This window comes from Orcinus orca, chromosome 10 (assembly GCF_937001465.1).
Source record: "Orcinus orca chromosome 10, mOrcOrc1.1, whole genome shotgun sequence".
NCBI lineage: Eukaryota > Metazoa > Chordata > Mammalia > Artiodactyla > Delphinidae > Orcinus > Orcinus orca.
The window spans coordinates 48,490,438-48,509,393 of NC_064568.1; the positions used below are offsets into that span (position 1 = coordinate 48,490,438).

An 18,956-nucleotide genomic window follows, 5' to 3' on the forward strand; every position below is an offset into this window, starting at 1 on the left:
TACAGTTCAGGGCCTGCTGCTGCAGGCCAGTCCATACATAGCTTTATTGACAGAGGTCAGGCAGTGGTCATCAACATGCCATCTGGTTGGGGTATCATGTCAAGGGAGCCACTGAAAATCACGAGCATGTTCAAATCACAGCGACTTAGCCTCTGCCCTCTTGGCATGCTGTGAGAAGAAATGGGCAACAACAATCTGTTTTGCATGATTTATATGAAACATACTCAAGTATGATAGCAGTCAAGAAGAGGTGTGCTTCCATTAAATTATGGAGAGGAGGATGAGGTTATAATAATGGTTTTTTCATATCGCTGATAATGTAAAGAAAGACCTCTTCTGTGATTCCAAGGGGCAAGTGTCAGTGACATGCTTAGAGACGGTTGAGCTTCTAATCGCAAACCTCACAATTGTAAATATTGAAAATAAGATAGCAGGGGAATTCCCTGGCAGTCCAGTGGTTAGGACTCCGTGCTTCCACTGCCGGGGGCTCGGGTTTGATCTCTGGTTGGGGAACTAAGATCCCACATGCTGTACGGTATGGCCAAAAAAAAAAAAAAAAAAAGGTATCAGAATTTCACAAGGAGGTTGAACTGTGGTACAGAAGACTCTATCACCAAGCAGGATTTTTTCCTCAACATTTATTTTCTTCATTCATCAGAGAAAGAAGTCAATATGTTACTGAATCTGTTAAAAAGTCACATTCAAACATTGTACCAGACCATGAAGAAATTCTTTCCTGGGCCAAGTCAATCAAGGGCAGAACAGGACTGCAGGCAATGTTCCCTTCCAGGCTCAAACATTCACCCTCCTGGGATCCCAATGCAGTGTAACTGTCGGCCTAGCAGCCTTGGAGTACAGCCTTCCGTAAGAAATTGCTCCAATATCCAAACCAATTAACAGAGCTATCAATACACCTTCTGGTGTCCTGTGTGCCTAAAATTATGATTTAGAAGAAGCAAAGAGTTAGAAAAGAAAACAGCTGGAGAGTTAGCATGACCTACTATTCAAGCTGGCAGATATAGATACCTTAGTGGGGGGAAAAATACTCTTCTCCTGGGTGATCTGAAACTATTATTATTAATCTTGAGTTTTTAATGTCATGCTTTGTAATATTTGGAAGTTGTGATGATATTTTTGAACCTAAAGTTGGTAAATGGTGTGATCCAAATTCCCATGAGTTGTCTAAATTTAAAAACAGAATAAATTCTCAAGTAAGCATATTAAAAACAAACAAAAAGCGACTGCAGCATAGCTATTTTTGCATTATGAAAGCAGGGCAGCCATGGCTGCGTCTGGATAGCCATTGTTCTGTGTGTAGTCCTGTTCTTTGTTTTGCACACTTGCATAGAACTTTCCCAGTCTGAAATTTCAAGAATTTTGCAAGTGTTCCATGAATCTTTAGACCATCCCACTTACACTGAGAGTAGGTGGAGAACAGGAGACCCAGGGAAATGAAAGAGCCTCTTCTGTGTTAGAGAAGAGAATAAGGATGGAAAAAAAATGTCCTAACTTTGTTCTGGTTCATTATTAATAATGTCATTTCTTGCAGCATTTTAGCAACAAGAAAATTGGGGAAAAAAAAACCAACCTTAGGGGCTTCCCTGGTGGCGCAGTGGTTGAGAATCTGCCTGCCAATGCAGGGGACACGGGTTCGAGCCCTGTTCTGGGCAGATCCCACATGCCGCGGAGCAACTAGGCCCTTGAGCCACAACTACTGAGCCTGCGCATTTGGAGCTTGTGCTCCACAACAAGAGAGGCCGCGACAGTGAGAGGCCCGCGCACCGCGATGAAGAGTGGCCCCCGCTTGCCGCAACTAGAGAAAGCCCACGCACAGAAACAAAGACCCACCACAGTCAAAAATAAATAAAAATTTAAAAAAAACAAAAAAACCAACCTTAAATGATCCCTAAGTTTCAGAGAAGGTATAAAAATGTAGATTTTTTAAAAGCTATTTTCAGGAAAGCATTTAAATATCACAATTATCTAACAAAGCAAAACTGATAATTATATAATTCCACAGCACTTGGCAGCAAGATAACTTTTGTTTAAAGGGACGGGTGGGATTCATCGTATTCCTTCGTGTCTACAGAACTTGGTGCCTCAGACCTCTAGAGATCTCTAGTGCAAAACAAGGTTAACATCAATCAAATGCCTTGCAGGAACAGACACTATCTTAGTCTTTAGGAAAACAAAAGTTGAAGAGTACAAATGGAAATTACTGGTAATGAAAAATTCAAGATATGGTTGAAAGAAGGCTTTCTCTAAAAAATGAAAGCAAATGACACATAATCAGTGACAGAAGACTTGGTTCCCGGAAAGATAGCACCTCCTACACCTTGAACTTTCAGAAGGAATCAGCAGGTCTTTGGAAGAGGTGTTGGGACAGGAAGACTTGATTGAGAAGTGATGAGCACAGCAGGGAAACTGAGGCCCCAGGAGTGATGGAGACGTTTGGGAGTAAGATCAGAAAAGACAGAAGAGAGGCAGAAGGCAGAGCTCAAAGGACAGCATTTATTACCGTTCCTGCGGCCCTGCCAGCCAGTTGTCCAAGCTCCTCCAGCACCTGCAGCATCCTAGTTGACCAGATGACTAAAGCCTTTGGTCCCCTTCGCTCAGCCAGAACTTTTGTCCCAGGCTCTGCTCTCTGTGACTTGACAACTGAGGCTAATGGTTCAACCAAACTCCTTCTTCCTCGAGTGGCTCAGAAAAGCTGATGCTGTAACCTGGTCTATGGGCTAAGTTGTGCCCCGCCCCCCAGATTTGTATGTTAAAATCCTAACCCCCAGTACCTCAGAATGTGACTGTGTTTAGAGAGACGGTCTTTAAAGAGGTGATTAAGTTAAATGAGGTCATTAGGGTGGGCCCTAATCCAGTAGGATTGGTGTCCTTATAAGAAGAGGAAATTTGGACACAGACATGCACGGAGGGAGGACCATGTGTAGACACAGGGAGAAGATGGCCGTCTACAAGCCACGGAGAGAGGCCTCAGGAAAGACCAAACTGCCAACACCTTGATCTCAGAATTCGAGCCTCCAGAAGTGAGAATATACATTTTCATTGTTTAAGCCCTCCAATCTGTGGTACTTTCTTATGGCAGCCCAATATAAACAGACTAATATACCTGGTTATCATTAGTGGGGTGACAGCCCTAGCCAAGAAGGGCTATAGTTCTCCTCTCCATATGTAGAAAAGGCAGCCGCCTCCGCACTGCACAGAACTCCCCCTGCCCCTCCCTGACGACCCTACCCCACACACCTACTCCTATCAGTGCAGGGTGAAAAAAGGGTGTGTAGACTCTTCAGATGGCAGGCTCTCACTTGACTTTTTAAAATATCTCCTGTAAAAAGGGTAGACAAGCAGTGTTCGTCCCTTGGCAAAGACTCTTTCTCAGATATATTTGCGGATTGCCATTCACTTGGACTAAACTGCGGTGGCTTCATTCCACCTGGACATCCCCGGGCAGCCTTTGCATTTTTCTTCCTTTGAGTTAAATACAAAGAAGGAACAGAAGGGATGAGAAATTCAGCCACATGCACCTTCTTCTTCCGTGTCCTGGTCCCTATACACACACACACACGCGCGCGCGTGCGCGCGCGCACACACACACACACACACACGTGTCTTGCCTACTCACAGCTGTGCCCTTGGGGCCCGGCCACATTCCCCCCTCCTGCAGCACAGACAGCCTGACAGACTAACATCTCCAGAGTCTACTTTTATTCTGATAGGATTTCTTCTTCTTTCAAAATTTTATTTGAAAGCCCTTGATAGGAGGAAGATTAGAATTTTTCCAGAAAATGCCTCAATTACAAACTCAGGTGTCCCTAAAAACTCTAACCTGACTTGGGTCCTTAAGAGCTGAGTTTTGATGAGCTGAGAGAATTGACGATCAAGGTCATCCATCCCGTGGTTGATTCCAAGGATTGCAACTTTTGGCATCAGGCACACAAACTTGAGGAAGGCACACTGCATCTTCTCCCTTTCGTCCAGCTGTTCAGACATCTCGCAGCCCCAGAGGGAGGGATAAAGTGTTTCCCCCTAGCTCTAACCCAGAAGCTTTGAGTAAAAGGGAAAAAGTCACCAACCAGGTCTGTTGTTTCCTCCTCTGTAAAGTCAGGAACATTCTACATGAGAGGCTCTTTCCCTCCCTTGGATGTGGCTGAGCCCTGTACTGGCCCCGGGGTCCCACTCCTGGGCCGATGAGACCAAAGACATGGTGGGAAAGAAGCCCTGAAGCTCTCACCCAGGGAAAGGGACTTTGTGAGCAGTGACAAAAACCAGATGCTCCCCCCACCGATGCCAAATTAGCACCTGAAAGATCGGTAGTCAGAATGGTCAAAGGACCCCAGAAAATTGGAAACACGATGACATCTGCATGAAGGAAAACTAAAGGGAGGAGGAAATTGGTGGAATAGAAGATGGAAGAAAACTGTTTTTATTTCAAGAAAACTTCTACCCTTTTATCTGTGTACAGTTCAAACAAACTTATCTGTGATCCCCACGGGCTAGTGCTGGAGAGGAGAGTCCTGAGGAACAGGGCTAGATGGAGCTCCTCAGTTCTCATCTGTGATGGGTGTGATCATGACGTCTCCCTCATGGGGTTGCTGTGGGTACTCACTAGGGTGGTACCTGTATAAGCCACCACTGAAGTACTCACTTACTAAACGACAGCTGTTCTTGTTGCTGTTTGCTCTGTCTCAAGCCCCACAGCTAGGTGAGTGTGTCCTTAGAGCTTAGGAAAGAAGCCAGGGAAGGCAGCAGGAAGATGCCATCATTTGGGAGACACAAGGACAAGGATGCTCTCGGGGAGTATCCTTGAATCAAGATTACTAAGAATAGGACATAGCAGGGTCAGGTGATAAAGTTCAAGGTGTCATTGACGGACAACCTTAGAAGCTGAGGTGCCCTCTTATTTACTGCTGGCTGCAGATGCACCCCAGTTGGATGGGATCAGTTGGATGAGAAGCATAGGACAGAGTCGATCTGTGAGGCCTCAAGGGGTGTCTTGAAGAGCATTCTTTCCTACTGGATTATCATCACCTCTTAATATCGCTTTGTAAGCACCTGAGTCGATGGGGGGCATGTTCTTCTCTGACTGCTTCTTTGAGCAACAAATATTTGCCCTCCTGCACCTCTCCGTTTTGACCTCCATAAATATCTTTGTTTTTTGTGACCACACGTAGACTCCAAACTATTTTTAAAATCCCACGTCTTACAGAGTACTCAAGATCACCATCAACCACAATTTGGAATTAAATTTTTATTTGTTTTACAAAAGTGGATTGAACCACAGAGCCTCCTCTTCATAGCTTGAGTTTTCAGGGAGCAATTGACCTTCACCACATTTCCATGCCAGCGCATTTCCATCTTTCTAAAACGTGACCCATATTTACAATGTTCAGCCACACCCCAGCTGAATACTTTAGTTGTCTGCAATTTTGTGCTCTCCTGAGGCTCCAGAAGTGGACATTTATTTGGGCACTTCTAGGTATGTTTCGCTAATAGAAATCCCTAGGGAATTCCCTGGCAGTCCAGTGATTAGTGCTCTGTACTTCCACTGCTGGGGGCATGGGTTCGATCCCTGGTCAGGGAACTAAGGTTCTGCAGGCCACGAGTCACGGCCAAAAAAAAAAAAAAATCCCTGAAAGTAAAAATGCTGATAATATACATACAATGGAATATTATTCAGCCTTAAAAGGGAAGGATATTCTGCAATATGCTACAACATGGATGGACCTTGAAGACATTATGTTGAGTGAAATAAGCCAGTCATAAAAGGACGAATACTGTATGATTCCACTTCCCTGAGGTCCCTAGAGTGGTCAAAATCATAGACACAGACAGTGGAATGGAGGGTGCCAGAGGCTGGGCGGAGGGGAAGTGGGGAGTTGTTGTGCAATGGGTACAGTTTCAGTTTTGCAAAGTAAGAAAGTTCTGGAGATGGATGGTGATGGTGGGCACAAGAGTGTGAATGTATTTCACACTGAAAAATGATGAAGACAGTAAATTACGTGTTGTGTGTATTTTACCACAATTAAAAATGATAGCAATTAAAAAACAAAATGTAGGAATGCTGGGTCCATAGTTGAATCCGTTTTCAAACTTAACAGATACTGTCGGCATGGCCTCTAGGAAGGCCATCCTGGTTTTGTTCCCGCTGCCATGGGTAAGCGCACCTCCTACAGCCTCATCAGGGCGGGTGTCGCCCATCTTTTCTCCATCATGATTTCATTTTGGCAAACGGAATGGCAGAAAAATGGAAAAGTGGGCAGACATTGACTCTCAACTTGAAGTGTAAAAAGGGATGTTTATCTGGGAACTTCCCTGGAGGTCCAGTGGTTAAGACTCTGCTTCCACTGCAGTGGACACGGGTTCTATCCCTGGTCGGGGAACTAAGATTCCTGTATGCTGCGTGGCACAGCCAAACAAAAAAAGGGTGTTCACCTGCTCGGCCCCTCCAGACGCTCTAGAGTAGCCATAAAGGAAACGTCTCGGGAGTTATTCTCATTCTCTTCCCCTATCCCACTCCCTAACCTTAAAATGACTCCAAATACCACAGGGTGGCCAACATACATGCCTGAAACAGCTGTCCTGCAGAATCACAAAAACTTGGGCTAAAAATAGTCTCAGTCTCTAAAAAGCTCAGGCCCCTGGGAACAAAGCCCTCTCAGAAATGTCCCCACCTCCGTCCAGGCATCACAAAGCTGACCCAGCTCTGTCCCCAGAGCTCATCATCCTTCGTGACCACCCCTCCCTGCCCCGGAAATAGTTGCCTGGAATCTTTTTTGCATTCTTGGTCCCACTAGGGAAGGGAGGCAGGGGAGGAGGGAAGATAATGTAATTACACGCAAGCTCCAAGTTTGTGTCATTATTTCCATTTTATAAATGCCTAAATGGGCTCAGAGATTTTAAATAACGTCTCTGAACGCCCATGGCCAGTAAAAGAAGCCAAATTTCTATTTTAATGGCTCACTTCCAAGATCCCGTGATGACAGTTCTCCTTTTAGTGCAGCCCATCCCCCCACCAAGGTCCTAGCAGATGCTCAGGTCACATCACCACTGAGGAGGGTGAGATGCTGTGTCTTAAGCAGAGAACATAGGATTCTGAGTACAGTTAGGATTCTGCAGAACCGGGAGGCAGGTCTGTCAACAACAACCCACCTAAAGAACACCCAGTACCTGGCTGATGGCTTTCCCTCCCCCTTAGCAGGCGAGGAGACAAGTTTTTCTGGGTGGCGGGTGGGAGTGAGGCTCAGCTCTATACTGCTGTTGGCAGGCCTGCTGTCTCTGCTGTGGTAAGGTGGGTGGGTCTGTCAAGTTCAACAGGGAGACCCCCCAATGGACGTTCGACCTCTCGGCTGCTACGGGGGGCTGCTGGGTGGGGAGATGGCTCCTGGTGTCCCCACCTGCCTTGCACTCTACAGGCAGAATCTCCGAAGCACGTTTAGAGGGACAGGATCGGACAAAGACAGTCTCAGGGCTGAGGAAAGATACTTGTGGCAGAGGGAGAGCAACGTTACCTGCTGTGTTGATTTACCCATCCTCTGGATCAGGAACTTAAGGGCGACCCAGGGGTGGATTTCTGGCAACTACATGGTATCGATCTGGGAACACACTGCAGGCAACTCAGACCCTGAGTCAGCCTGCTGGAGACGGCCAGGGAAAAATGAGTGAGTGAGTGAGTGAGTGAGTGAGTGAGTGAGTGAGTGAGTGAGTGTGTGTGTGTGTGTGTGTGTGTGTGTGTGTGTGTGTGTGTGTGAGAGAGAGAGAGAGAGAGAGAGAGGTTAGGCATTGAGATTAAGATGGTGTCATGGCTGGAGAACCCATGGATGCCAGATTCCCATCTTGCAAAAACCCTGAAGGAGACAGATGCGTGAGGAGAAATGACCAGCACAAGAGGCACAATGCTGTGTTGTTATTAAATATTGTGCCCCAAACCTGCCACACCAGATCCCCTGTCCCTCGGGGGTGGTCCCGCATTCTAGCCCTCAGGGAGTGTGGACCGGGTCTGACGTCCCAGGCTATACAGCTCCTTGGGGCAGGACCAGGATTCAATTCCAGGTCTCCCGTCTCCAAGAGAAATGTTCTTGTTATGGGGCATGGACAAAACCCCTTCCAGTCCACACCCTGCCTGCTTGGAAACACCCAAAGGGAAAGAATTTACACAGGCAGGCCCTCAAGAGATGGTGCAGTCAGCTGCAGCTGTGGGCCCCTGGATTTCTCAGTTTCGGAAGACACGGCAAGCTTCTGTTCACCAGCTGACCAGGAAGAATCTGCTCCACGATTTACCCCTTTACTCTCGAAGTAGAGATGAGAAATAAACAAGTGGAGAGAAACGTAAGAGAAATGATTTAACTTTATAAAAATGTGATAATACAGCAAGATTTGATTGGTTTTTTTTTTCCTGGCAAGTAAAGTTTATAAAAACACCTGGAATAAAAATTAGAACTATAAACTAATAAAAATTAGATACCATACATTTCAAGGAAACAGAGTCATTTAGAAAGACAATGAAGAAAAAAACAAAGAGTAGCCAAAGCAGCAGCAGCACGGGGAGAAGGCTGGTTCTGTGGTGACGATGAAACGACGACGGACCCGTGTGAGCCTGACCTCTGGCACCAGGCCGGGCTGAAGGGTGGGGGACAGGGAGGGAAGTGACCATGAGAGAGGTGGAAGAGCTTCCAGAAAGGGACATACCGAAGGCTCAGTGGGCAGCCACAGCCTCCTGCAAACAGGCCCACGGCCCCTTCTTCTTCCCAGACCTGCTGGCCACAGGGCAGTGATTCATGGCCAAATCCTATTGGATGGGCACCACAAGGCTGGCTTCTCCTCTATCCGTCCCCAACCTCCAGCTCTGCAGGTCCTGGTGCTCCCGTGGAGAGCTCAGTGGGGGAAAACTCATCGGGACGTCAAGCTAAGCTAGGACAGCTAACTTGCCAGGGAGACCCAAGGAAACCAGACGCAGAGGGCTACATACAAAACACTGTTTGGAACGTCTGCACCAGAGCCAAGGTAGAGTTGGGACAACCTTGGAGAGACAGGCTGGGAACTCCCGGCAACATCCCCCAGCCTTTCATTCTAGGGGGCTGGTCTTGAGGCTGGCCGCCCAGAAGACAATGGGGAATTCTTGACTACGTTCTGAGGTAGTCTAATCGCGACTTGCACGGGCAGCTGAGGATGGTCTCAAACAATGGGGGGAAGGCAGGCAGAAACGTTGCCACCGAGAGAAAAGGCTAACATATATAACAGAAGGAATTAAGCCACAGGTGGGCTCAGAGATGACCAGAGTGTGGCCTGGGGTCGGGAGTGGCCAGCAGCATGAACAGAGATGAGAGGATCCGAGGGCAGTGTTCCCGGGCCAGGGCAGTGGTAACTCTGAGGTGAGGGATGTTCCTGCTACTTACTGACCAGTGTCATGGTGATCATGAGCCAGAGAACCCGGGGGCCTCGGGGGGTGGATCCCAATGTTCCCTCCAGCTATGACTCCTCTCGCCTGAGCCTCTTTTAGGGGGACCCAGTACTGCTGGACTTGAACTTGGAAAACACTTAAGAGGCCCCTGCTCTGAGGGAGCAGTCAGACCTTGAGCCACCACAGAGAGAGAAATGACAAGAATGAAAAGCAAAGGCATTGTCAGACCCCTCCCGCCACTTCTTATGCTAACGTATCTTCTTCTCCTCATCCGCCCTGGCACTCGGGATTCTAAGTCAGGATGGAACGTCCTGAAGGTTTAGGAAGCAGCAGCCGGGTGGACGTTACAACTTTCTCCACTTTGCACATTTCCGAAAACGCCTTCTGGGACGGAGCTCACCAAAGTCTTCCACTTCATTTTCGTAATCATCTTCTTGAACGACACCTGTTTAAAAAGCAAAGAAAACAGAAATGAAGTGCAGAATGGTGATCTTTTTCACTCTACTGCAACATATAACATCCTAGTAAAACCTGGTGTCTCTGTAATCGTTGTTTTAAATTAAAGAAAAAAAAGACCAGGCAGAGCCAAAGTAAACACCCTTCTCCAGAATGTTCTTTTACAGGCTAGTTCCTCTGGCCTTATTTTAGAGGCCCTTTAAACGAAAAATCTGTCAAACAAAGCCTAAAATCAACCTCAGCCTTGAGCTGGTATCCCAGTTATAGTCTCCTGTTTGAAACAATCACAAAAGTCATAGTGCCAGAAGTGACTATAATCTAAAGATTTTTTATTGGCACAGACATTTGTGTCAAGTCCTTTCCAGTTTTCCCCAGCTCGGGGGTCTGGATTTTCCAGCAGCCTCTGGATTATGAGGACTCACAGAAGGGCAATCTGGGGCAGGTGAGATACTGGGAGGAAGAAGAAATAAGGCCTCCCCAAGAGGGGGAGACTTTCCAGATCAAATAGAACTCGATAAGATAAGGCTGACTGTCGAGAAAGAAACCCAACTCACTATACACCAGCCTTAAACCCTCTGAAGGAAGATGTATGCAAGTTTCCCCAATGATTTTATGTGTTTTGTTCACAAATTTGTTTTATATCCCCAAGCCCAGAACAGTACTGATACATTCTAGACACTCAATACATATTCATGGACTTACATGAATGGTTTGCACAGGCAAACATTTATCTAGGGATGGCTTTGCAACACTTTGCCCACCATGGGAGTAGTGACAGAGCATCACTGATAACAGCTCATGAGTGGCAAACGTTTTTGGAAAAGCAACTGGCACAAGCCCTGAATAACAGCCCTCACAGTCAGATGGGGGAACCCAGCCACTCTATCACTATTGACCTGAGTCACTGGGGGCAGTGACTGCTCACATCACAGGCGGCCCTACTTCAGACTGACCTGGGAGCCAGCAGAATCAAGGACCACAAGACCCAGAGCCTCACCCTGGGGTGAAGGACTCCTCACCTTCTTCCTTCAAGCGCAGCTCTGTTTTCCTCAGCCACTCCCGCGCATCCCTGGCGGACGAGATCAGGACGTTGATCAGCCGAGCCATGACCTCCTCCGCTAGTGAACCAAAGAACGAGAGCTCTGAGTGAAAGGGTGGCTGTAGGGACCAGGACACTCAGTACTAGAGCCAAAGCCCCCAGCTCCTGGGAGCTCGTCTCTGCTTCCCCTGTGGAGAGGGGCAGCATAAGGCCACTGGTCTGCCACCAGGAGCAGAAACCACAAGTAGATGCCAGCCTGATTACCAGTCCTGCCCGTCTGGAGACACTGCCAGTAGCAAGCCTTTCGAGGAAGCTTTTGTTCAAACTGTGATTATCTTAAACCAGAGTGTCTGAATTCTAGAATGATTTAAAAATATGGAATTTCACTGATTTTATACATAACTTCCACTCAGCATTGCTAAGATGTAGCTAATAAGGATGTCAGAGGAAATCTGATTCACAGACCACATAAGAATTCTTATTAAAGGCTCACACTGGGTATGATGTGAGGACCCTGCTAAAAGAAGAGACCAGCTACGTACCTCTAGATCTTAGTCAAAAGTTCAGCACATAGTAGGTGCTCAAGAAACAATCACTGAATGAATGAATCAGGGGACGTTTAAAGAGTTTCCTCAAGGGCTCCCCTGGTGGCGCCGTGGTTGAGAGTCCGCCTGCCGATGCAGGGGATGCAGGTTCGTGAGCTGGTCCGGGGGGGATCCCACATGCCGCGGAGCGGCTAGGCCCGTGAGCCATGGCCACTGAGCCTGTGCGTCCGGAGCCTGTGCTCCACAACGGGAGAGGCCACAGCGGTGAGGGGCCCGCGTACCACAAAAAAAAAAAAAAAAAAAAAAAAAAAAAAGTTTCCTCAAGATTTGAAACATTCCCCCTCTATGCTCTACATAGAATTGGTTAGCAAACATTTTTCTTGTCTGTTGTGCCAGGGGAAACCATCCTGACCCAAGATGATGACACATTGTTAACTGTGGGAGGGGTGGTCCAAACAATGGGGCTTTGCTGTAATTGGAGAACGCATGGTCCTCACTTGTATTTCTGCTAATGCCAAGATTCCATCATCCCCAGGTCAGACATCACTACAAAGGACTGGAGTCGGACATGTGTTCTCAAAGCCCAGGTTCTGACACCATCTGCGCCCCACTTCTGAGGGCCCTTACCACCAGCCCAGGCCTTCCGCCTGTAGAGATCCTCCACCACGTCCGAGACCTTCTTGATGTTCTCCTGGACCTTCCTCTGCAACATGTGGCTGTGCTCTTTGGAGCCCAGGTGGCTGCGGACCCACACGTTCTGCTCCATGTCCTGCACCACCAGCTTGCCTTCATCAATAGCCGGGTCCACCTTCTTGTGGAAAAAGTCTGAGTACTTCTGGTAGGCCGCTTGCTGCCTCTGGTGGCTTTGCAGGCGGATGTGCTGCTCGTAAGACTCACTGCTCCTCTCCTGACCTTGCTCGTCTTCCAGCTCGGCCCCGGAAAGGGCCACAGCCTCAGGAGCCGCTCCCTCAAATGCCTGATCAGAGCCGAAATAGTTCTCGGGCCCACGGGTGAACTTCACCCCACACAGGTCACACTGGGTCCTGTCCACATCGGCCTTTTTGAAGCTCCCAGCCCCGGGTTCCCTGCCCTCCTCCCTGAAGTGCTCGGCCTGGGCCCCCACCCTCCTCCTCCAGCTGATGCACAGGGACACCACCAGGTACGCCCTCCGCAGCTTCCGCTGGATGGAGGCCTTCCGCTGCTTCTGCGACAGGATGGTGGCAAGGAGGTGGTCCCGGTCTTCCAAGGCCAGCTCCTCCATCTCGTCCTGACCTACCTCGCACTCGGGTTCGACAAAGTAGCCCATGGGGTCCTCGGAGAACAGGCGGTTCAGTCTGACCTCCTCATGGTAGAGGCCTCGGACAGTGGTCCCTTTGGTGTGCCCGCTGTCCCACTGCCAGTGGCAGTCCATCAGGTACTCTTCATCCCGCTCAAAGAGCAGGTCCTGCAGCGCCTCCACCACAGACTTCACGTTGACCGCCAGCTGCACCCGATTCACTGCTCTGAGGAGCCTCTCGGGGACCTGGCCCGGGAAGTCCCTGCTCATCAGCTGCAGCCTGGCCTCGATCTCCTGGAAGTGGCTTGACAGAAGAGGCTTGCATGACAGCTGCAGCACCCCCTCAGTGTTCACAAGCATCACCAAGCACAGCACCAGGGTCCGCTCTGCCTCCCCGGACACCAGGTAGTCAATTTCACTGAAGGCATCGAGCAGGACATTGAAGTTCTTGTTCTCATGGCCGCAGAGCACCTTGACGAGGTAGGACAGGTGGAACTGGAAATTCTGAATGGCTCTGGTCACATCCTTGGGTCTGTATTCCTGAATGATGGCGAACACATCCCCAGGCTCCCGGTCCTTCTTGCTGAACAGGAACTCCCAGTAGTGCAACAGTGCGATGTAGCTCTTAGGGAGGCACAGGATGGCGTTCTTCCAGAGGCGGGCCAGAACCGCCCCACAGTGGATGAACTGGAACTCCAGCAGGGCCACCGTGTTCCCAATGCTGGGGATGAGTGGCTCTTTGCACCTCTTGACAACGACGTTCATGAAACGGAAAAAGCGCCTCTTGTAGTCTTCTGGGTTCCTGCACACGTAGAACTGGTGGATGGAATCCTCCAGCAGCCGGATGAAGCACAGGTGGGTCTTCTCCACGCTCTCATCATCCTTGTTGGGCGTCAGCATGCCAAATTTCCCTTCTATTCCTTTCATCCTGCTGCTTCTCCCCGTGCTCCTTTCCTCTTTTTCAGTCTGGAGGGCTTTGAGTTCCCGGTTGTACTGGTCCTCCTCCTGGTGGAGCAGCTTTTCAAGCTCATCAGGGTAGCTAGAAGAGAGAAGGAAAGCTTGCATGGCGCTCAGCCACAGGTCTGTGGACTCCCGGCGGCTTCGAGCCCTTTCGTTTTGAAATAGGACATGGATGTACTCTTTCAGGGCAGACCTGTAGGACCGGAAGGATCTGTAACGTGGTTTCAGGACTTCTTTGCATGCCATGGGGTTTTCTGACAATACTCTCTGATGGAAATGCTTAGGGAAGAGGACATTCAGTAGGGATTTGCAAAGGCCATATTTATCCGGAGACAAAATATAATCGATTTCTTCAAGTTCTTCAGCTAAGACTTTAGGGAATACTTTTTTGGCTTCCAAAAGCAATCCGCTAATCGCCACCAGGTGTATTTTTGTCTGAACCAAACGCTTGGCCTCATGACGCCGCAAAGGCCTGTGGAAATCTTCACAGTGTCCATCCTCGCATTTTAAGCCCACGATAAACCTCGTGCAGACGCCCAGGTAGGTCTTCCCAAGCAGGTTCCGTGTGATCTGACACAGCCTGCTCAGAAGGTGTTTGTTTAAGGCTAATTTCACCTGGTCCGTCATTATCAAGAAATGCTCTTTCGTTTTCTTCTCTCTCAAGTTCAAATCCAGGTCAGAAATGATTCTTGATATGGGTCCGGGGTTGTTCTGAGCTATCTGGCAGTACTTGGCATCCACCTGCGAAATCCCAAAAAACTCAAAGCAAGACTTGACCATCTCCTTCTCGGCGTTGTTGGTCACTCTTTTGAGGGCCCTGACCAGACTGAGAAGGACCTCCAGGCCCGCCGGAGCCAGGGCCAGGACATCCTCGGGCTGGGCCTCACAGCGGCTGGTGGCTTCGTAGAGCGCCTCCACTGCCCCTGCCGAGTGGTTGAGGGTGTCAAACATCAGGAAGGCGTCCTTGAGCTTTGGAAAGTCTCTCAGGATCACCCCCTGCAGGAAGTGGGCCTCGGCGATGCCGGACACCTGATTGGTCTGATGGCAGAGGTCCAGGGCTTCTCTGAGGATGGCCTTGGTATGGTCGACATCGGAATCCCTGGCCATGTTGAGGCGGGCGGCTGCCAGCAGACATGAGGCCTGGAAGTCCTTGTCGGCGGTGAGCCTGGCAGCCTCTAAGAAGCAGCCATGTTGCTTCATCAGCAGGGCGGCCTCTTCCCTCCGACCTTCCCTGTTGAGCAGGTCGGCAGCCTCTGCAAGCCGCTTCCGAGACTTCAGAAACACCAGCTGGTCTTCCGTGTCGAGCTTTGAGAGCACAGCCATCATCTCCTTTATCTTATTCGTGCTCAGGTACTTGGCTGCAGCTTCCAAGTAAAACTGGTTGGCTGAATAGGAGAGCTTGGGAATGGGATGGGTCTTGGCCCTTAGCATTTCTTCATACCTGCAATGACAGACAGACAACACCAATGTCAACTCAGTACCACCCAGCAGAAACTTTACAAAATGCAGCACAGAACAACTCATCATAAAATGACCACTTGTAGATAGGACCTGCAGAATAGGACCTAAAGTTATCCAGCATCTTTATCAAGGCTTCATTTTACACTGATAAAATTAATTCTTTATTCCTCGAAGGAACCAAGCAATAGTATGCTTAATTAATGAAATATAGTGGAGTTGCAGAAAAAGAAAAAATACTAAAAAAAAAAAACAAAAAAGAAACACACACACAAAAGAACAAACCCCTCCCAAAAGCCAAAAAAAGAATAAAAAACAAAAAAAGAAAAAATAAACAAAAAAGAAAAAAAAGAAATATAGTGGAGTTGCAACCTAGGCAAGTAACAATTATGTTGGAAAGTCAATCTGTAAGGCAGAAATTATGCATAGCCAAAATCATCCTTGAAAAAAATCCCTTAAACTTGCATAAAAGCTTGCTAATCACTTTGGGTTCACAACCCTGTTGAGTCTGATACCTGATTAATGAGAAAGAGTGGAGATGGGGGCTGCAGACACACCAGCCATTACATCAATCTTCCTCTTATTAACCAACCCGTGACTTTTCTCTTTTGCCAGGAATGTAAGCGGTTGAGTTAGTGTGAGATGAATGAAGCCCCGAAGTCACCAAAGTCAAGCTCCTCTTGACTCTGCTGATCCAAGTGAGTATACCCCACATATGAATTTTCAAGGCATTGGGCCAATCCAATGAAACATGCTTACTTTTGAACTCTCACAGGAGACAAAACACATTTCCTCACAACCAGAGAGGTGCCCAGGGACCTCCTGCTGCCCCAGGGTCATCTCACAAATATCAGATCCCTTCGTATAACAGGCCCTCTGTGAAGGGGTGTAACTGAGGATTAGCCTCTCTTGTGAGTTTTGGCTGATGGAGTAGGGGGTATTTACAGCAAGTTTAAAAATTTTTGGGGACCTCCCTGGTGGTCCAGTGGTTAAGACTCCATACTTCCACTGCAGGGGGCCTGGGTTCGATCCCTGGTCAGAGAACTAAGATTTTCCTCATGTCACGCAGCATGGCCAAAGGAAAAAAAAATCTTAAACTACATATGGGAACATACGTATATGTATAACTGATTCACTTTGTGATAAAGCAGAAACTAACACACCATTGTAAAGCAATTATACCCCAATAAAGATGTTAAAAAAAAAATCTTAAACTAAGAAAATTTACTTAGGTATTTTCTTTTCAAATCTAAAATGTCCTCATTACGTTTTGAGGCAGGCCAGTCAGCAACTGAATTCTACATACACTACATAGAGAATTCAAAAGACACAGGAAAATCAAGCGTGAGGCTCCAATTAGTACTGATGACATTAGATCTCAACTCAACATATCATTAAAAAGAGTCAGTTGAATACCTCAGGAAAGCTGATAAAGATAAACAAAATAATGAGAGACCCCAGAAAAATGTTTCTGGGGAAAATCTATGATTATTCAATGCTCTCCTGGAAAAGTGAGAACAGATTAACTAAATAATTGAAAGTACAATAAAACCCTCTCAGGTGGTTTTGTCATATGGCCTCACAAGGGAATTGGCCTGGTTGATTACTCAGCGTACACAGCACCCAATCAATGTCACAGGGGGCACCCTGTTACGGATGACAGTTTGTGTCCCCTAAAATTCATATGTTGAAGCCCTAACCCTTAGTGTGGTTGTATTTGGAGATGAGGCTTCTAAGGGAGTAATTAAGGTTAAATGAGGTCATAAGGGTGGAGCCTTGATCTAATAGGATTAGTGTCCTAATAAGAAGAGACACCAGGGAATTCCCTGGTGGTCCAGTGGTTAGGACTCTGTGCTTTCACTGCCGAGGCCCGGGTTCAATCCCTGGTCGGGGAACTAAGATCTCACAAGCCGCGCAATGTGGCCAAACAAGAAAAAAGAAAAGAAAAAACAAAAAAAGAAGAGACACCAGAGAGGGAGCTCTCTGTCGCCCACAATCTCTCTCTCCCTCCATGCTTAAACACCAGGGGAAGTCCACGTGAGGACATAGCAAGAAGGCAGCTGTCTGCAAGCCAGGAAGAGAGCTCCCACCAGTAATCCAATTGACTGGAGCCTTGATCGTGGACTTCTAACCTCCAAAACTGTGAGAAAATAAAATAAATTTCTGTTGTTTAAGCCACCCGATCTATGGCATTTCATTATGGCAGCCTGAGCTGACTAATACATACACACTGTGTATATCTTCCACATAATGGAACCAAAGACCTGGATAAAGGAATATGCTCAATTACCAACCTTGACACTAGACACCTTCTTTTCCATTTCCAAAAATAAAACTCAATTTCTTTATCTAGGTGTTGGTTACACAAGTGTATTTACTTTGTGAAAATTACGTGCTTTTTAAAAATATATGATATACTTTAATAAATGCTAACTTTAATATAAACTTCAAACACCTGGTCAATCATGTTCATTTTGTCACATGTATAATTTGGTAGAAAGCAAAGAAAATACAGAACTAAGCCACAGCCTACTTTTCCAGGAGCTGTTGAGCAGAAATACAGAACAGCAGACTCTACAATTCTAGCTGTTACACTCCACCAGGAAGACCTCCGACAGGCATCAACCTCATGCTGTTTCTAGATTCCTTGTCATCCATTAACCCCACCCATCTGCACTTCACCTTTGGAACATCAGTTAGGCTGAAGGCTCAAGGAGGCTCTACCGGGCCATGTATGAAACTTGTGTGTCCTACAACTGAGGGCATGTGTATATACGTATCATACACATAAGTATCAGGGCCTGGCTGGGCATCTGCCAGTAAACCATGATGAAGCAGAATCCTGACCGCCCACTAGTACTCTGACCTCTATCCATCCACACATCAGTGAAATTGTCAACTCAGCAGGTAAAGGTGGAGAGGACAGAACTATCATTAAGCACGAAATTGCTGGGCATGTTATAGACACTCGTAACGCATCCTTCATCTTCTTCTGCCCCCTCTCCCCAGGACGCTGTATTCAAGGAGTTCTTCACTCAGCACGGAGGTCACCACCCAAGTGGAAGGAGGGTGACTTGGTCAAGTCACTTCAGAAGAGCAAGACAACACCTACTCAAGGAACAACAGGAGGGCAGGGCTTGGGGGTATCTGGGGGAGAAAGGAAGAGAATAAAGCCACTTACTTTTCCACTGCCACAGCAGCTTCTTCAAAAAGTTCCTCTTGGCAGTACATTTTGAGGGCTAGATCAAATTCCTGAATCTGCTCAAAGCATCTGAAAGCATCTTTGTAGCACTGGCTTCGCTTATAGAAGGAGGCGGCATCTCTTATCTAGGACAGAGTAAAATTTTACTCAGAGTATTTATAATATAACTTTTCATCTTAAAAGTAAACCAACACCATGAATAATAAAGAGGATGTCTGCGATTTATTAGAATCTAGTGAAAAACACTAAAACATAGGTAATTTAGGAAAACTACTGCTTTATAGGGAGAAAAATAAAGTGAAATCCCAACCTCACACCATACACAGATGGAAGCTCCAGATGGGTTAAAGGTCTAAGTGAGAAAGCTATTGGAGGAGAATGTATGAGAATATCTTTGTGACCTTGAGGTAAAGAAAGTCTTCAACAAAACTCAAAACACATGAACTTTGGGGGAGAAATTGATGGATTTGATTACAGTTGACCCTTGAACAACACAGGTTTGACCTGCATGGGTCCACTTATGCAAGGATGTTTTTTGACAATAAATACTACAGTGTGATATGGTCTGCAGTTGGTTGAATTCCTGATATGAAACCAAGGGTACAGAGGAA

At 47.3% G+C, this 18,956-nt stretch overlaps 1 protein-coding gene and 1 long non-coding RNA gene across 5 annotated transcripts in view; one reads left to right on the forward strand and one right to left on the reverse strand.

Moving 5' to 3' along the window:
- Positions 1–8,338: 8,338 nt before the first annotated feature.
- TRANK1 (tetratricopeptide repeat and ankyrin repeat containing 1) overlaps positions 8,339–18,956 on the reverse strand; it is a 65,564-nt gene continuing 54,946 nt past the window's right edge. For all 3 annotated transcript variants that reach the window (XM_012536027.3, XM_033402179.2, XM_049715835.1), the window contains 4 exons: positions 18,325–18,470; positions 12,077–15,126; positions 10,885–10,983; positions 8,339–9,854 (listed from right to left, as the gene is read on the reverse strand). In XM_012536027.3, the coding sequence (XP_012391481.3) occupies positions 9,754–9,854; positions 10,885–10,983; positions 12,077–15,126; positions 18,325–18,470 (3,396 nt within the window). In that variant the 3' untranslated portion in view covers positions 8,339–9,753. The remainder of the gene's footprint in view (positions 9,855–10,884; positions 10,984–12,076; positions 15,127–18,324; positions 18,471–18,956) is intronic.
- On the forward strand, positions 13,441–18,325 carry LOC117195878 (uncharacterized). 2 transcript variants are annotated; one of them, XR_004475770.2, is made up of 4 exons: positions 13,441–13,580; positions 15,759–15,841; positions 17,170–17,285; positions 18,153–18,325. It is a non-coding gene; the product is annotated as an uncharacterized LOC117195878 (long non-coding RNA). The 2 variants fall into 2 exon arrangements; XR_004475771.2 differs by lacking the exon at positions 17,170–17,285.